This window comes from Carassius carassius, chromosome 8 (genome assembly GCF_963082965.1).
Source record: "Carassius carassius chromosome 8, fCarCar2.1, whole genome shotgun sequence".
NCBI lineage: Eukaryota > Metazoa > Chordata > Actinopteri > Cypriniformes > Cyprinidae > Carassius > Carassius carassius.
In genome coordinates, this window is record NC_081762.1 from 15,241,877 (window position 1) to 15,261,617 (window position 19,741).

Consider the following 19,741-nt stretch of genomic DNA (forward strand, 5'->3'; position numbering starts at 1 on the left):
TATGAACAGAGGAAAATTTACTCTAAATGGCAATAGATTCAAAGTATTTTTTGCTAAGAAAGAAAACACCCATTCTTCGCATACAATAGAAAACCCATTTCATGTTTTGAAAATAAACACATTGAAATTGTTTGCTAGTGAATTTAGGAATTAAAAATTAGGCAGACATTCAAAATGGCGAATTAAATCAAACATCTTTTTCCCAACATTAAAGCACTTAACTCATGGAATAATGTGTTTCGGAACATTGGACATGCTTTATTTTCAGAACTTTTCACAATTTATTTAAACATCTCACATATACAAAATAGGTACAATAAACTTTGTGGTTTGTTTTGAAAGAGAGGCCTCTGCAACCTTTTAAAATGGATGAACTGTGCTGTCAGTATTAACACTGGGGGCTTAAAAGAATGTAATGCCTGAACAAAACAAAACAAAAAAAAACAAAAACTCTGAGAAAACAAAAAGTAAAAACCAGATAAACATCAGGTTTAGGAATATTCCACCTGCTTAAAAATGGGGTTATCAGGGGGACCTGTGCAATATTCCTTAGAGACAATACAAAGTAATACAGTAACAGTGGTTTCCTCCACAGCTGCGTGTATAGCACCATATAATATCACTGCTTCAAGTATTGGAGCACCTTTGAAACAGGACAGAACTTGAAGCCTTAGTACCAACTGTGACAACTAGGATGTTGATTAATATTTTCCTTTACACATGAGGTAGTTTAAACCGTACAGAAATTGTGGTTTTAAACTTCCTCTTTGGAAGATATACAAAGACCACAAAGTGATGTATACTTTCATTGTTTTTATTACACTTCTTTTATTTTTACAAAATGATGACATGTCCCATAACATGGTGTTATCCTGTGTCTCTTTGGGCTGCTGTATTAATTTGCATTGTGCAATGCTCTGTTCAGTCCATTGGTCCTCTCCGATAGAACCCAGCTTAAGCAAGTGGATTTGCAGAAAGAAATCAGCTTTCAGTATAAAAAACACAGAAAGAAGGGCAGAGATTTTTCTTTTTTCTTTCTTTCTCTCGTTTAATTTATCATGAGTCTATTTATTTGAAACAGACTGGGCCAATGTCCAAACCAAACTCTTGATCTGCGCCACCAATGTCCAAAGGTGCAATGTCGAGGATGGGAAGGCGAGATGGTTTATTTGTTCTGTATTCAATGACTGTCTTGCTCCACTGGCCAGTGTGTCTCTGCAGGGATGCAACAAAAAGATAAAACATGTTAAGTGACTTCCTTTTTTGACAAACATAATACTGTCATATACATGCCAAGGTGTAAACATGTATAGACTAGTGTAATTGTGACAGTCTCATATGCATGTTGAACACTATCCTCTGTTGACTGTAAACTCCTAACCTCATATTTTGTACATATCGTGCTAACTGGATGAAGATTTTTGTCTGTTTAATCAAAGTGTAAAAAGAGAACTTACACTGCAGCCATCCTCTAGGACGCTGAAAGTGAAGCGGTTGTTGCCCTCCGCCCTGAGCTCCACATCATTTGAGCCCTGCAGCAACACAGCCTTTTTCAGGTTTCCATTCTCGGCATCCATGTAGGCAATGCTGTTCTTGCAGTGGTAGGTGATGTTCTGGACTGCCTGGTTGGCCAGCAAACGCATGAAGGCCAGCTGAGTAGCCATGGACTGTGGGCTCAGGGTCTCATCATTGTAACCGAACTGAAAAGGGAATGGAAGACAACAACCTTCAGACTGTATTCTCTTGATAAATCTTGAACAGTCAGTACAGTAATTAATTTGGTCCTTTCGAACGTCTCGAACTTTAGTGAAATTCTTCAACTTACCTCAGTACCTCCATTGATGGTCTCGCCGAACCAAATGTGTTTCTTCTCCTGGGAGTTTCTGTACCAGTTTTTGCGTGGGATGCTCTCTGGGTGGGGGTGAATGCAGGTCTGGCCAGTAGAGAAGTCGCAGTACGCCTTGATGGCATCCATGGTGCAGCCCTGGTTGGGGTCGATCCAGTAGAAACCTACAAGGAAAGAAAACAGTACAGATCATTATGGAAAGTCATAGGAAGTAAAAACTATTGGAAGATGGGTTAACTCTGTTGGAAGACCTCAGACTGCTTTGGTCACTTACCACTGCTCCATTCAGGGTGGCTGAGCCTGATGTCACGGCAAGTACGGGCAGGGTTCTTCTTTGAGCCCTCAGGGGAAAGCAAATTGTCAATCTGAGTGTTCAAGGACTTGATGGTGGCATCCACCTCATAATCCTTAGCCCTGAGGGAGGCCTGGTCAGCTCTGTACTCATCATAGCCTCCAGATGTGTCATATCCACCACCAGCTGCACCAGCGGGTCCGGGAAGACCAGGAGATCCAGGAGGACCCTAGAGTCAAACACATTATAGATTAACCACACATTGTGTTCAACTGGGGTGTCCTCTCTACATTTCATCTTAAGGTAAGATACTGAGATATTTCTATATTATATTTTACAATATATATTTTCTGTTTTCTTTCCATCTGTGTCAAGAGTAATTCTCAAATGTATGTTTACTTACAGAAGGTCCGACATGTCCAGGAGGACCACGGTGTCCAGGGGGTCCAATAGCACCAGGCATGCCATTTGAACCGTCCTTACCAGGAGGGCCATTAGGACCAGCTGGGCCCTTAAGACACAATGCAGACAACCATTATGCCCATTTCCACATGTTTATTTCAAAATCCTGTGTGATAAGTCTTAAGAATGAGACAGTTACTTACTCTTGGACCAGCAGGGCCAGCCAAACCAGCAGGGCCGCTGTCACCAGAAGGACCCTGTAAGACAGTGTCATTTGTTCTTGTTCTGCAATCTTTTATGCCGAATCATTTGACTAATCTGTATGAGAACTAAACAAAATGTTCAAACTGTTTTCACAGGAAAAAGAAGTTGAAGCTTATTTTAAAAGTTGTGCCACTTACATTGGGTCCGGGCATTCCCTGCAGACCAGGATGTCCACGAAGTCCCTTCATGCCCCTTTCTCCTTTGTCTCCAGCAACACCTTTCTCACCACGAGGTCCAGAAGGGCCCTGTTAATTTAAAGGAGACATTGAAATATCCATAGAACCCATTGACTGGGTCGTTCAATTAAAGTGCCTTTAACAATGATGATGTCTGACACACTTACAGGTGCACCTCTTGCTCCAGCAGCTCCAGCAGGGCCAGCAGATCCAGAAGGTCCCTAAAGGGGGTGTAAATGAGAGAATGGATTGATTACATGCATGGTAGTCTCTAATTTCAGTGCATAATTTAGTAAATTCAGTGGCTTAGTTCAGTAACACGTACAGATTCACCACGGTTTCCGGGTCTGCCAGCAGCGCCTGATGGTCCATTTGGTCCAGGAGCACCAACAGATCCAGCAGGTCCAGAGGAACCAGGCTCACCACGGTCTCCCTGTTAGTTGAAATAGTCCAGTTCAATTACTTTTTTCATTTATATGTAACACAATCTGGTTTGGTAATTGAAACTTTAGGATTTATTACAACACTACAGTCTAAGGATAAAGTTAGTAATGGTCTAATATAAAGAAATGCTTTGTCAGAAGTCATATCAAGGCTCTATACCTTAAGGCCAGCAGCACCAGGACGGCCAGGAGGTCCATCATTACCAGGGCTTCCCTACAAAACAACAGTGAATATTGCATAAAAATGTTAATAAATACAAAAAAACTACAAATTGTGTGTCTTAAAATGAAGTACAATTGATACTCACCTCACGTCCAGCCTCTCCCTGAGGTCCAGTCATACCAGGCATGCCAATGTTGCCAATGGGACCACGGGGACCAGGGGCACCAGCAGGACCAACTCTTCCAGGCTCACCCTAAAAACAAGCAAGATTAAAATTAAGATTTACCCTGTAGCATGTGAACTTTGACCAGTTTGGAGACAATCAGGGGGTCAGTGCACTTACAACAGCACCAGGGCCACCAGGAAGACCACGGTCACCTCTGGAGCCAGGAAGACCATTGAATCCCTGAGATCCCAGCTGACCCTGAGGCCCAGCAGATCCAGGTGCTCCCTGATTTAAAAAAAAAAGTTTATCATAATTTGTAATTCATACTACATAATACTTTGCATTTAATGTGGTCTGACATATTAGGTGGTACTTACAGGTGCGCCAGCCTCTCCGGGAGATCCCTTCTCTCCAGCCAGACCAGGTGGTCCAATCAGTCCATTCTCTCCTGGGGGACCAGCAGGGCCAACATCACCACGAGCACCACGTGGGCCATCTTTTCCAGGAGCACCAGTGGGACCAGCAGGTCCAACAATACCCTAATTGGTGGGAACAATTATATGTGAGACATATCCTGAAATAATACAAGTGCTAGCATGAAGCATTAGGTTCGGACAACTCCATTTAATTATCTAATATTACTCACAGCAGGACCAGGAGGTCCAACTCTGCCAGCAGCACCAGGGAAACCAGTCAGACCCTAGAACAGAGACAGAAATTCATGAGTTATGTAGGAAATGTCACACAGCTAAACAAGCAATATAAATTAATATATAAATCCATAAAAAAACATACTTACAGGTGGACCAGAGTCACCACGGGCACCAGGTGGGCCAGCAGGACCGGCAGGACCCTAAAGATGCACAAGAAATTAAAAAAAAGTAAAAAGTCATAAAGATACATTGGATGAGTAATCCAATATATCCTTGACTGAGACATGAGGTGAAATGTCAAAACTACAATACTTTTCAGAAGCAAAGGTCATGTCCAGTTTTTCCTCCTTCCGTTTAAAAAAAAATCTCTGTCCACATGAAAATGCAAATGCATGCTATGATGCATTGTCAAGAGCATGCCAAGCCAACAGGTGGCGTTATAATCTCAACCGTTAAAGCCATGTTGGCCAATCAGAAGCCTGAAAAAGTTTCCAGGAGGTGGAGATAACAGTGCTGGCTCCGACATCACAAGCCTAAAACGCAGATTTCGCTGTCAACATGAGAACACTGCAAATTGAGTTTTTGAAAATCTTTCAATTTTGTTTCAGTGACCTGGCACTGCGTTTGCATGTGGACCATAGACTGTATAAAAACATGGACGTAGTGTCCGTGATGTCACCCATAGGTTTCCGAAGAGCGTTTTTGAAGTCAAAAGTGGGCAGCCATCGATATCTTGGCAGCTGCGCGTCACTCCATGGTAATTGAAAATAGGCAAAAAGGTCGGAGCTGGTTGCTGAAACCACGCCCACCTAGCTCAACGGTGGTGATATCCACCTGTCACTCAAGTAGCCACGCCCTTAATTATGCTGAAAAAATTCACCCCCTCACAGTTGTCATGAAGGGTTCAATTTGCTATATAGACCGAAATCATTTTTGAATCAAGCTGTAAACATGTTTTATCTTCTGCTGTAAAGTTGGGCATTTTAACATGGGGAGTCTATAGGATTGACTCCCTTTTGCAGCCAGCCTCTAGCGGCCAGTCGAAGAATTACAGTTTAAGTCACTTCCATGTTGTCTTCATGAGAGAGAGCGGGAGACAAATGGCCAAACTGCAAAGAACAAGTTGCGGTTTTAAAAATGACCGCGTTCATGTGGACAGGGCCAAATTCTCATTAAGATATGTTTGTTCAACAGTAAATGAGTTTATATTAAATGTAGTCTCAAACTTACGAGAGGTCCAGTATTGCCAGCAGGACCAGCAGGGCCTGGGGGTCCAACATCACCCTTTCCACCAGCAGGTCCTTTCTCACCTCTTTGTCCAGTCTGGCCATCAGCACCCTACAAGAATCATTGAATCCCTGTCAGTTTTTAGTTCATATATGTTCAAAGTTTTTTTAAAACAGCCGATTTGAAAGTCTAAAATGTAATATATGAATCACAATAAATCTTTAGAAGCTGACTTCAGGAGAATTCACATGGACTTACAGGGGGTCCAGCAAATCCAGAAGGTCCGGCAGGGCCAGACTCACCACGTTCGCCCTAAAATACATGTCAAGATTTGAGTATGAATGCTTGTTTCTGAATTGAATTATAGTTTGTGCACTGCTCTTTTTTTAGTTCCTTAATATCGGACAATCATAAATATAATAATATATAATGAAATAATTGTTGTATCAGTGTGTAGTAAAGAACTGATTGTAATACTCACAGGAGCACCACGAGGACCAGCAGGTCCAGCAGGGCCAAAAGAGCCAGTCTCACCCTGAAAGAGAACACAGAGATAGGTTTGATCAGAATGATCTTTACAGCTACCTGAAGTAAGTGCTTTTGCCAGTCTTCCAAGTTAATTATTTGTAGGTTATCACCTTCTTTTTGGCTGCAAAAAGTCTGAAGGAAGAACCTGTAAATCATTTTGGAGAACCCTCAGAACAGTTCGGACACAATCACACTGTTCACATAAGTTAAATGTGGCCCATTTCCTTGTATGACATTCCTTAAACATCTTACCTTAGCATGCTGAACAAATTTGTATTTCACATTTAATGTTTTGTCATAATTAGTATATTATGCAAATTAGAAGAACATTGGATTTCCTTTTTTAAATCGATGCATTAGCATTTTAGTTGTTTTCACTGTTCAGAGTCAACACACATGGGATTTCAGGAACATGGGCAATGCTTTATATAGACTAGTGCAATTTAATAATTCATTTGTAAATAAATGTCACTTATAGCGTGTTAAATTAAATTGTTTTAGAAAACTGCATAAATTCCAACCTACTGTATTTACACTGAATTAACATTGCAAAAAAAAAAAGCTTTTGTTTCCTCGTGTAAAAGAGTTGTATAACAGAATAGTTTAGATTTTTCAGAAAGGAAAATGTGTCTGTCATTGAAGGTTTTAAAAATATGATTTCAACCAAATTTAAATGAATGTAGCAATGTTTGTTGTTTATAAATATTTACTGTAGACGATCATCAAATAAAAAATAAATATACAGAAAAATAATCAAATCATGTGAAGGCTTTAACTTGACCCTAGCATTTTTGAATAACGGAATATTGTTTGAATTTTCCAGCAGAGGGCAGCAGTGATTTTGACAGTTGTCATCAGGATTTCTTCTTCAAACAATGGACCAAGGATGTAATTTACTCGCCCCTTGAGAAGGTAAGAATCTTAATACATTCTGTTGTGGTGTTCCATTAAATGTATTCCAGTGTGACTTTGTTCTCAATCATTTCAAATCCTCTTTTTATGATTTCACTTTTGAATTATGATTACAATGTGTGATTCATCACTCAAGATCCATAAGGAATAAAATGAAAAACCCTTTGGACTGGTGTAAATATTTCAATGATTTAGAGTGATAGCAACAATTTTCATTGATCTGATTGACATAGCAGTTGAGAGAATGCTCTTTACCTTGTCACCATTAGCACCAGCGGGTCCAGGGGGTCCACTGGGTCCAGGAGCACCCTGTAAATTGTACCATAGTATCATAAAATCAGGGCTACAAAACATTTGTGTAACTTTGTATGGAAATAGATAAAGGTACTGGGTATACTCACACGGGCACCATCTCTTCCAGCATTGCCCTCTAGTCCTCTGTATCCTTGCTCACCCTGTGTATAAGAGAAATGTTTTAGTCAGTTGTAAGAGACTGAAGATTTGGCAACATATTCATTATAGAGTGCCAAGAGCTTTGCTCCAAAACATACCTTCTCTCCTTTAGGTCCAGGGGTTCCAGCGGTACCACGCTCACCAGGCATACCAGCAGCTCCCTGGTGTCCAGGGCCACCAGCAGCTCCAGCTGCTCCAGGCTCTCCCTGAAGAATACAGATTTTGTCAGTTACACTCTAAATTATGTGTCTAGATGACATGTGCAGTGTCATGTGTACATACCTTGTTTCCATCAGGGCCAGGAGTACCAGCAGGTCCACGAGCACCAATGGGTCCCTGAGCTCCAGCAGCACCAGCGGCTCCAGGGTTACCACGCTCTCCCTTAATAGTAATAAATGTACAGGAGAACCGTAAGATAGGCTCATTTCTTCTCATGTGAAAATAAACACAGCACAAGAAATCAGAGAAAGTTAAGTCACCTTCACACCAGCAGGTCCAGATACACCTTGCTCTCCAGGGATACCCTGTTGAGAGATAAGAAATATTTCTAATCATTTGCATGACATTATGCATCCAGTATTATGCAAGTGATCCAAAAACTGTGTAAGCTGCTTAACATCTGAGCCATGAAAACTTACTCTATCTCCGGGCTTGCCGGCCTCACCAACAGGTCCAGCGGGGCCAGGAAGACCCTGTTAGGATTAAGCAGGAAACACAAGTTTTTAATATTCAAACACTACACAAACAGGAAGGATTCTAGACTAGTACAAATGTATCTTATTCTATTTGCATATGACAGTGATTCCCAACCATGGATACAACCATGGAGTACCTTGTGATTATACTATTTTGTCTGGATTTCTTCACATTACAACTGCCCCCAAACTGTCAAAGCTTTTAAAAGACATATAATCTTGAGCTACTTGATTAGACTATTTTCACCCAATTTTTTGATTGAAAGAAACAATTTGTGGCCACATTTGGTACTTGAGCCCTACTTATGGGGTTCCAAGACAGACAGGAAGCCCTTCTTATATTTAACTTCACACGTTAATCTTGAAAGAAGGCTTGTAAAAGTATGACACTGACCTGGAAACCAGGAGCACCAGATGCTCCCTGCTCTCCCTTTTCACCTGGAGCACCCTAAATTAGAAAACTACAATCTGTTACCACTGAGAAAAAGTGAAAGGTCATGTACTAATCCACATAGATAGTCTTTTAAGAAAATATCAGATGGCCTACTTACAGCAAGTCCGACGGGACCAGCAGGGCCGTTGTTACCATCAGGACCAGGAAGACCCTAAAGGAAAAGAGAAACGTAATCAGAGCAGCTCAAGAACTAATAACTCGCTTCTTGAGACTGGATTCTGAAGTATGTTTATAACAGAAATTTCTCTCTGAAATACTTACTCTCAGTCCAGTGGGGCCAGCAGGTCCCTTCTCACCATGCTTGCCAGGCTCACCCTACAGGAAGATTCATTGATAAGCTCAATGATACATTATTGTATTTGTAATATCTAAAGATGAAATGTTCAAAATGCAGTCAATACTTACAGAAGGTCCCTTAGGACCGGGGAATCCAATATTACCGGGCTGGCCTCTGGGGCCAGTTGGGCCAGGGGGGCCAGAGCGGCCATCTTGACCAGAAGGCCCCTAGAGAACAGCATATAAAGTGGTGATGAGTGTGCACAAAGCACAATGATCATGGATTAGTAATACTTTACTGGGTACCTTGAACTATGTATAGTAAGAATATAAAAACTGTAATTGTACTCACAACAGGCCCTTCCTTTCCAGGGGGTCCAGAACTGCCGGGGCTACCAGGGAGACCCTGAAAAGATATTATGTGATGGTCTTGTTCATATGGTCACATGTCAAGAATGATTGATTTCAATGGATATTGTAAAATTAGGAGAAATGCCACGTTTCTTGTTTTGTGATTTACAGATTCTGTCATAATGGACTGGACAGATATAAAGTAGTAAGAGGCTGATACTCACTCTAGCTCCAGTAAGACCAGGCTCACCAGCACGACCGGCATCTCCAGGAGGTCCACGGGCTCCAGGGGCACCAGTAGAACCACGGGCACCAGGCATGCCCTACGGCACAAGATTCATGGATCAGAGTCTTAAATATAGCAACAGAACTATGTATAATTGCATGGATTTTGCAGGAAAACTATTATATAATGTAAATGCATACATATTTTGTGACACCACTGTCACATTCTATATACACTATATAGCTTGTTTAAATACAGAACCGTTCTTTTAATATCTCTTGAATCTTACCATTGGGCCCGATCTGCCAGCCAGACCAGGCAGACCACGAGTACCAGCAGCTCCCTGTAAGAAAGATGAATATACATAGATTAGTAAAAATAAATAATAAAAAACATAACTAATTACATATATATTTCATGCAGAAAATTAACCATTGTATCAAGCTTTATAATTATTTTGCATTATTCTTATTCATAGTCTTGGATTTGTACTTTTTTTTTTATAATATTCTGTACTGTTGTGTTTTTTCTTTCAAATCATTGGCCCACTAACCAACTAAATTTGGTGATCATACATTTGTATTGTTTTATTTTTGTCCATGTAGTACTCTTATAAATCAAGTTTCCATTCTCTCTCTGACACTTACAATTAAAGTGGAGACGCCCCTAACATATTAAAATTAACATTTTATTATTAAGATCAAACTTACCCTAGGTCCACGCAATCCAGCGGGTCCAGTAGCTCCCTGCTCACCAGTTGACCCTCTCTTGCCCTCTTCACCAGAAGGACCAGGGGGTCCCTGAGGACCAGCACTACCCTGTACAGGAAAAAGACAAAGGAGAAAGTGAACAAGGACATTCAGCCATAACTCAGATTATATATGCTTTATAAATTGTTTCGATGACTGGCAGTGTGTATACTCACAGGTTCACCCTTAACACCAGAATCTCCCTTCACTCCAACGGGTCCGGGGTCACCCTGAGCATTGAAAAGTTCAAAGGTTTGACCATTTTATAACATGTACATATCTGAAATTCCCTATTAAAAATGTAAGAATAAAAAAAAGAATATTAACAAAAATAGAATCATGCACCAAAATGAAAATATTAAATTATGTTTTACTAAGAATAATTGAATAAAATAACATAATTGAATTTAATACAATAACATACTTTTTTTTGCTGTAAAATACATAATTAAAATTTCTCCTTCAGCTGGTGTTACTTCTGATTAAAATCTAGTCTCGAACTATTTTTTAAGATATTGTTTTAGTAAAACGACTGTAAAGAACTAAAACTTGTGGAATTATGTTACTATTGATTTTTGACTGAAAATACCATATCATGACTGTTGTGCAATTGCACTCATTGTCTAAGTGTGCTGTCTCTTCAACTGAAAACGTGACGTCTTTTCCAGCATGAGTTTAAATGACATCTAATTAAACCTGGATTTCTCATAAAACTTTCCAGCCTATTTTTTCTTTCAGCCAAAACCCCAAAAATGGCAGCTAAGACCAATCAGATGGTACTCACAGCAAGACCTCTTGGACCAGAGGCTCCAGAAGGTCCCTGGGGGCCAGGGCCGCCTCTAGGGCCAGGGAAGCCAGGGGCACCAGCAACTCCAGGGGTGCCCTGTGGAATATACAAAAAAATACATTTGAGAAAAAAAAAAAAAAAACCTAAGAACATATGCTTTCACACAAACACTGAAGGCGTGGTAATGTTACTTTAAGGTGTAAAGCAAACAGCTTTCAGTAAGTCAGTTAAGATCTCTTTTTAAAATGAATTTTGACACTTCAGTTAGTTGATTGTGATTTGTGATTGCAATGTACAGCAATTGCTGTTTAAAAATGAAAAACAGTTACAATAAAATAGAATGTAAAATAAAAATAAATGTATATAAAAAAGTAAAAATACAGCAAAAATACTTCTAACATGATGTGTTTCACAACAATTAGTAAATTATTTCCTCAAATACCAATGCAATTGTACTTTAAAATGATTAGCACAACATAATTATTTCAATTATTTAGTATAAATGATATGAAAACTTACAGCTGCTCCCTTAGCACCATTGAGACCATTAGCACCAGGGTTACCCTGTAAAAGTACAAAGAGAAACATATATATATATATTATTTCTTTTTATATTATTATTTTTAATATTATATATTATATTTTTTTTTCTTCAAGAAAATCAGATGAATTTATCTGCAAATATTTAAAATGCACTTACAGGGGGTCCGACTGGGCCCACAGCTCCGTTCGTGCCTGGCTCTCCTCTTTGTCCCTGAGGTCCAGATGGGCCAGTGGGACCAGCAGGTCCAATTTCTCCCTGTCAAATATTATAGACAGAGTAAATTTCAGATGGTAAAAGAGAGAAGGTTGTTATGATGAATTAAGGAAATGTATTGTATGTGTAGAGCATGAGATCTAATCAAATGATTTGAACTGGCAGTATTGGCTTATATTAGCATGTCTAGAGTGGGGAAAATATTTATTTGATCCCCTGCTGATTTTGTAAGTTTGCCAACTTAAAAAGAAATTAAGGGTCTGTAATTTTTATAGTACGTTTATTATAATGTATATAGACTGAATACCAACCAAAAAATCCAGAAAAAAACATAACATAAAAGTTAGAAATTTATTTCCATTTCAGTGAGTGAAATAAGTATTTGATCCCCCAGAAAAACATGAATTAGTACTTCGTTTAGAAACCCTTGTTGGCAAGCACAGAGATAATATGTTTTTTTTTTGTAGTTGGTCATCAGGTTTGCACACATCTCAGGAGGGTTTTTGATACACTCCTCTTTACAGATCCTCTCTAAATCCTTAAGGTTTCTTGACTTTTGTTTGGCAACTGATATCTGGAGACTGGCTGGGCCACTCCATGACCTTAATGTGCTTCTTCTTGAGCCACTCCTTTGTTGCCTTGGCGATATGTTTCAGGTGATTGTCATGCTGGAAGACCCACCCATGACCCATCTTCAGTGTCCTGGCTGAGGAAATGTTCTCATCCAAGATTTTACAGTACATGGCCCCGTCAATTTGCCCCTCAATGTGGTGAAGTCGTCCTGTACCCTTAGCAGAAAAACAGCCCCAAAGCATAATGTTTCCATCTCCGTGCTTGACACTAGGGAAGGTGTTCTTGGGGTCATAGTCAGCATTTCTCTCCATCCAAACAGTCATGTTAATGGCAAAGAGCTCAATTTTGGTGACATCCTACCACAGCACTTTTTCCCAAGTCTTCTTTGAATCATTTAGATGTTCTTCGGCCTACTTTAAATGGGCCTGTACATGTGCCTTCTTGAGCAGGGGGACCTTGCGGATGCTGCAGGATTTCAGTCCATTGCGGCGTAGTGTGTTATCAATGGTTTTGTTTGGTGACTGTGGTCCCAACTGCCTTAGGATCATTACAAGCTCCTCCTGTGTAGTTCTGGGCTGATCCCTCACCTTTCTTATGATCATCCTTACCCCATGAGGCGAGATCTTGCACGGAGCTACAGACTGATAGCGATTGATGGTTGTTTTGTATTTATTCCATTTCCGAATAATCGCACCAACAGTTGTCTACTTCTTACCAAGCTTCTTGCTGATGGTCTTGTAGCCCATTCCAGCCTTGTGCAGATCTACAGTCTTGTCTCTGACATCCTTTGACGGCTCTTTGGTCTTGCCCCTGGTGGTGGGAGAGGTTGGAATGGAAGATACACCTAACGAGTTGACATTAGGAGTAACTTCTTAAAGTGGCAAGACTAATCTGTGTTCCACATGGGCACATAACAAATCTGTGGGAGGCAGAATTCTTGCTGTTTGGTAGGGGATCAAATACTTATTTTACTCACTGAAATGCAAATCAATTTCTAACCTTTATATAATGTTTTTTTTTTCTGTTTTGGTTGGTATTCAGTCTCTATACGCTAAAATAAACCTACTATAAAAATGACAAACCCTTCATTTCTTTGTAAGTGGGCAAACTTACAAAATCAGCAGGGGATCAAATAATTATTTCCCCACTGTATTAATCTTCTGGCACGTTGTTTTACGCAGAGGTGCCTGGCAGATGTCAAATTTAGTTGAATTTGTTCAGTTTTGATTTCGCCACCTGTCACTCATACCTTAGGTCCAGGGCCACCAGGGAAACCGGGAGGACCAGCTGCTCCCAAAGGACCCTAAGAGGAGAGAAAATGTGTTATGTCTACATAAGGACTATGTCATAAGGCACATTTTATGAGACAGAGAGGTCAAAGGGCAGCTATTCCACTCACAGCAGGGCCAGCAGGACCAGTGTTGCCATCAGCACCGCGAGCACCAGCTGGGCCAGAAGGACCAACACGACCTCTCTCACCAGGAAGACCACGACCACCCTGTGCAACAAGAGGATTGAGATATGTACTTAATAAAAAGAGTTGAAGTAGGTATGTGTTTTAAGACCATTTAAGCTGATACAGTCATTTGTGCTGGAGGCAGAATTGGGATATACAATAAAGATTTTCATAAATGTAATTTTCTGACTCACTGTCTGTCCGGGGATTCCATTAGATCCAGGAGCACCATTCTCACCCTGTTGAAAAAAGAAAAACAAAAGCCTTTAAAATATGACAAGATATATTTGACTTGATTCATGCACTACAAAATATGGTAAGTGTGCTATACTTTGTAAGTAAAAATATCAGTAATAATAGTAATAATAATGTGTTTTATTTGTATAGCACCTTAATACACATAATGCAACTTCACAAGTAAGAATATTTACTGTATGTAAAGCATCAGTAAGTGCAGTTTCTTTCATGCATACATTTTTGAGATGCACTCAATCGATTCCACTAAATTATGTTCTTATATGTATTTTTAAGGTGGCAGGTGCATTTCTTTATAGTCTGAGATGTTTTAGGATGTTAAACCTTTGATTCCTACCTTAAGACCAGCGGCACCAGGCTCTCCTTTGCGTCCATCAAGACCAGTGTAACCCTGAGGAACAAGAAATTAAAATCATGGTTACTTAGATGTAAGCAACTGAAACTACATGTTAAGTGTTAACTAACAGTGTCTTCTGTTTGTTTCTTTCTTAATGCCAATCAAGCATCTATGGCTATATTCATGGAGAAAATTAGTTAATCCATACACAAGTCTCATCTTTACACAGACTTGTCTTTAACTTGCATGTCTTTGTGCTGTGGGATACAGTCAGACACAGAGAGAACATGCAAACTCCACAAAGAAAGGCCTCCTGTCCTCGCCGGGGCTCAAACCAGGAACCTTCTTGCTGTGAGACAACAGTGCTAGCCACTGTGCCACCTCCAACAATGTCTTCTCATCAGTCCTCAAAACTAAGCACTTACTCTGTGTCCCTTCATGCCAGGAAGTCCAGGAGTTCCGGGGAAACCACGGGCACCCTGTAGAAGAAAGAGCAAAGACGAAGTTTAGACGTGAACACAAACATGCTTGATTTAAACAAAAATGTGCATTTTGATGCCCTTACCTGTGCTCCAGGGACTCCTCTGTCTCCAGGTTTTCCAGGTCTGCCATTGTTACCCTTTGAGAAGAATATAAAAGAGGATGTCTAGACACAGTGTGTATAAATGGGGCAATGCATGTTCGAGTTAGAAGCTCAGTTTAAGTATACGGTATTATAGCACTCACATCTTCACCATTTTTGCCAGGAGGTCCAGGAGGTCCACGAGAACCAACAGCTCCCTGTAATGAAATGACAGAGAGAGAAATCAGCATTAAAGTTGAACATTCCCAAACTGTGTTAAAAAAACTGTGGTGACCAAGAGTACTTACAGCCTGTCCGGGCTCTCCAGGCTCACCAGCATGTCCTTGGAATCCCTGAGGTCCCTATATATTCACAGAAAAAAGGAATAAATGTTACATTTATTTTTTTAGAGCCATAAACACCCAGATGAATACTTAATTAAATCATTGATTATCAAAACAATAACGTTTTTTTTTTTGTTGAAAAGGTATCAATACTTCAACAATCAGTTTTTAAACAAATACTCACAGGGGCACCGGGAGGTCCAGCTGGGCCTCTAGGTCCCATCAAACCCTGAAAAAGTGAAAGTAAAAATGAGTGGCCTGAGGTATCTGTGTGATCAGCAGTAGTTTACAAATTATGATTACATAAAATAAAAAGTGCAGTATTTCATTTGCACGACATTGCAGCATTAATAGTGACACATTTTGGCAAGAAAAAGAGTTTTAGATGTCATCATGCTTGAGTAGTAAACATGAACATGAACTCACCATAGGTCCAGGGCCAGGTTCAGGTCCTTTAGCGCCATCATATTGAGCAGCAAAGTTCTAAAGAGGAAATTAAGCAACATATTTAGCAAAAAATGAATAAAACATATTGAGCAATAATAATACATTATTTTATATCAGTAATTATTGATTTATTTTATTTTCATAATACAATATTTTAATGCTAACGTTATATTCCAGTATCATCAAAAACAAAAGAAATGGAAAGCTTGAGTTATTTTAGCATTTTATTGACACAAACATTCTCTAAATGCTTCTTCTTTCATACTAAAATTATGACACTGTTTTTCGACTTGGATTGGAAATAAATACATCTCACACTTTTGGAAGCCATTTTGAGGCCAAGGTTGAGGACAAAGGTTAAAGGTCAAATGTTAAATATGACTGGGTCGAGGGGTAATGGGAGGATCGTGAGATTTAAATATAATTACCCACAAGCTTTAGTCACTGAATCGCAATGTAATAAACAAGTTTAGGTCTCTGGCCAAGTTTTTCTGTGTGAAACTTACTCCACCAAGACCAGGGGGGCCAGGGGGGCCGGGAGGCCCAGGAAGTCCAGGTTTGCCGGGTTTTCCATCTGGTCCTTTAGGACCCTGTGGAGAATGAGAACAAAAAACAAAATTAACCTAGTTGTAATTGTTCTAATGTTTTAAAATGTGAGATGAATCTGTGGTGTTGATGTAAACTAGGCACCATGCTAATCTAGTGAAACTGAAACTCATACCAAAAATATACAGAATAGATGTTTCCTAACAAATGTTTCCTATCCAATCTCTTTGGCCTATATTAAATATGACTATAATGCTGAAAAGTTACGGGATAAACTTACCCTCTCACCTCTGGGTCCTTTTGGTCCCCTGGGGCCCTATTTACAGAAAAGTATAACCAGACAATTGTTTTAAAGTCCAACAGTATATTAATACTCTTTCATATGAAGGCCACTTGCTTTTTTATATGCATGCTCAGGGTTATAGCAAAAAAAAAGAAAAAAAAAAAAGAAAACTGATGTTATCCCAATTTAAGTCACATTTTTCACACACAGTCATAAACATGACCATTAGAACCAATGCTTATCTTTATGTAATTGCACATAGAAAAGGGAATAAATAAAAAAAAAAAAAAAAAAAAAAAAAAGGATTTGTTTATTCCACCTTTCTAAGATTATTATGTCATTTGTTGTGCAATAGCTCATATCAAAATCATTTATTGTATTCTTAAAACTACAAACATGCAAATTAATCTTGCAGAACAATTATAACATGCTGCTTAATTAGATATTAATGAAGGTAGCAATGCACCAGTCACGTGATGCTACATTCAACCAAGGTACTTCAAGGAGCTCAAAGGCCTAGTCAAAAAGAACAGGAAAATCAAAAAGAACAGGATTTTGAGCCTGTCCCATTGACCAAAATTTGATGTTTCTCATAAGGTTCCTTTAAGCACCTTTTATTGTTAGTGATCAATAATGTTATATGATATTCAGGTGAGCAATTTGATTCAGTCTCAAATATTTATGCCAATTTGAATAATCTATGCTATCTATGCATGTCCACTTGAGGGAACTGCTGTGCAAAATCCACCGGGCTGGAGGAATATCTGTGGCATGTTGATTTTGTTACTTTGAGTCCACCTCTTCAGCAGGCCATCTAAAAAGATCCATTGTGCCCAGGTTGTCTGGTAGGCAGGATAGGGTGGTCTCTAGTTTCACTGACATTTGCTTGAGCCAATGGTGCTTTCCTCCTTCCCGTCATAGACAAGAAGGAAAACCCCCAGAAATTCTGATAATCCGAAATGCTCTGTTATATTTGAGATTGACCAAAGGATCTTCTCACCGAATATCATCATCCATTTGGAGATTTGGGGATCAGATAAGGTAAATATCTCTATTAATTTAACTGAAATAACTTCATGCGAGTGTACTGACCGCTGTATGATGAAGATGGGGGTGGAGGAAGAAAACAGAAAGAGAGAGAAGGAGAGAGACACAGAGGTGATTGATTAGTTATACACTTCACATGTTGAAATATGGTAACAGTTCTAAACATAAAAGTCTACTATTTATTATTATAGGCTACTATTCACTCATTTCATTTCAGAAGAATCTGAACGGCAAACAAAAATGTCAAGGTTTGTGCTAAATACAGTCCCTTACATGCAAAAAATTATGTTTTAAAAGGAAAAAATATGCACAGGAATTGTCGTAGGTTTTTTTTTTTTTGCATTGTTGCCAAAAAAAGAAGATCTTATTTTAGTAGGCCTGGATTGAATTTTGTGCATTTACATCCATGTCTTGCTGTAAAACAAAGTGTGCCTAGATGAGTAACTTGGGGTTACATTTGATTTTATGACTGAGCGTCTGTAAGAATAGATGATGTACAAAACTGTAGTATACTGCTAAAAGTATTATCTCGAAATCCTAACTAATATATTTATCTACTTTATTACATTTACTAAAAACTGTTTATTTGTTTGAATTCATTATTATTAACTAGTCTAATTAAAGTGTTTCTCTCAAAATAATATTTCTTACAAGTGGATGAACAAATATGCAATCTTTTGATTATATACAGTTTTAAATATATACTGTTGCATTGTATATATAATATAGTACTGACCTAGGCTGAACTTATTTATTGATTTACTATAGCAAGTGAGTCACATGCAGTGGTTATCAGGTACTACTACTACTAGAGGTCATCAGTGATTGTTTACATGTTTAGGCCTTCCGGTTGCCATGACTCCTACTCGAACTAAATAGTTTTCATCCAGTAGGAGCAGCTACGTGTCATGTCACTTATTCTCCACCAGGTGGCGTATTTGACTGCTGGGTGGTGACCTTATGCCACAATAAATGCCAATTTTCTTTGATCTAAAATCAGCTAAAAAAATCTTTAAAAGTATTTTTTTTTAACAAATCAGTTTGTTCCAAAACACATTTATGTTGTAAAGGCATACAATCTAATTTATGATATGATAGGCCTATGATAAGGAATAAGTTTAACATTTATTATTAGTTTATTAGTAAACTTTTTATGATTTATACTGCAAACAGTTCATTTAAATCAGATTATTAACAGTTTTACAGGATGTTGCTTAAAATTATGTTACAGATTTAGCCAGCAGGGGGCCGATTTTACAGACCCCCATAATTAGAAAAAACACTCCTGGAGTGTGGGACAAAGATGAGGTACAGCGCCCTAAATAGAATACATTTTTTTTAAGAGAGTTAACCAGCTGCCCGTAATTTGTCTATATTTGTATAGTTCTTTTTTCTAGTTTTTAATAACTATGTCATGTGTTTCCGTTTCTCAGTTTCTCAGCAACAGATGAAAATATCCAAGACGCGAAGAATCCATTAAAAAGATCCGCTGGATTTTACAGTGGCAAGCCAAAAGGAAACGCCTCAATTCTTCAGATGTAGTTCTAGCTTTTCCTTGAGGTAATTTCCCAGCAAGGGTCAACCAAGCAAGCGCAGCAAATCCAGTAGAAGAAAGAAAAAGCCTTAAGATCCTTGGTTATAAAAAAAAAGCATATTTCAAACTTACATTGACATGATGCTAGGTACGATGTCACTGCAAGCAGCAACAGAATCCGGGTATCCACAAAGCTGAGCATGTCTACTCCGACATGCAGACTCCTTGTGCTGCAGTGCCCTGGTTTAACTACTTCAAGCAGGCATACAGTTGTGGTATAAACACCAAACTTTGCAGGAACCTGCTGCAATGATGCTAGAATAATAAAGACCAACCAGCTCTATTTATATGGCAGGAGGTTCCCTTGACTGCGTGTCCAGAGTGAGCCCCCAAACCAATGGGAGAGAGAGCCTCTATGTGACTCTCATCCTAGCACTGCCCTCATCCCTGCCTCTCTCTCAGACCTTGGCAATACCTCGACAATGATGACGAGTACAACGTTTTAATTAGATCCATTCTTTTGAGGACGTGGACATG

The 19,741-nt window shown here is 39.2% G+C and overlaps 1 protein-coding gene across 1 annotated transcript; it reads right to left on the bottom strand.

The window, feature by feature from the left end:
• Nucleotides 1–230: 230 nt before the first annotated feature.
• On the bottom strand, nt 231–19,533 carry LOC132145424 (collagen alpha-2(I) chain-like). Its single transcript, XM_059556455.1, has 50 exons — nt 19,337–19,533; nt 18,614–18,615; nt 16,621–16,656; nt 16,301–16,384; nt 15,774–15,830; nt 15,532–15,576; nt 15,312–15,365; nt 15,168–15,221; nt 15,007–15,060; nt 14,867–14,920; nt 14,442–14,495; nt 14,044–14,088; nt 13,793–13,891; nt 13,643–13,696; nt 11,764–11,862; nt 11,583–11,627; nt 11,061–11,159; nt 10,453–10,506; nt 10,238–10,345; nt 9,817–9,870; nt 9,526–9,624; nt 9,303–9,356; nt 9,080–9,178; nt 8,936–8,989; nt 8,772–8,825; nt 8,615–8,668; nt 8,164–8,217; nt 8,005–8,049; nt 7,808–7,906; nt 7,624–7,731; nt 7,474–7,527; nt 7,328–7,381; nt 6,114–6,167; nt 5,891–5,944; nt 5,636–5,743; nt 4,552–4,605; nt 4,399–4,452; nt 4,130–4,291; nt 3,930–4,037; nt 3,732–3,839; nt 3,584–3,637; nt 3,306–3,413; nt 3,148–3,201; nt 2,942–3,049; nt 2,744–2,797; nt 2,542–2,649; nt 2,121–2,367; nt 1,826–2,010; nt 1,458–1,700; nt 231–1,215 (listed from the first exon to the last, which is right to left on the bottom strand). The coding sequence occupies exons 1-50, from the start codon at nt 19,404–19,406 to the stop codon at nt 1,069–1,071; spliced, it is 4,059 nt and encodes a 1,352-aa protein (XP_059412438.1). The 5' UTR covers nt 19,407–19,533; the 3' UTR covers nt 231–1,068.
• Between the last annotated feature and the right edge of the window lie 208 nt (nt 19,534–19,741).

Excerpts from the sequence above, each read along its gene's own strand:
- LOC132145424 (XM_059556455.1), bottom strand. The coding sequence starts at position 19,406 with ATGCTCAGCTTTGTGGATACCCGGATTCTGTTGCTGCTTGCAGTGACA. Across the intron at positions 11,628-11,763 it reads TGGGCCCAGTCGGACCCCCT|GGTAACCCTGGTGCTAATGG; the intron begins GTAAGTGCATTT and ends GTACTTTTACAG. Across the intron at positions 1,216-1,457 it reads TCCTAGAGGATGGCTGCAGT|AGACACACTGGCCAGTGGAG; the intron begins GTAAGTTCTCTT and ends GCATCCCTGCAG.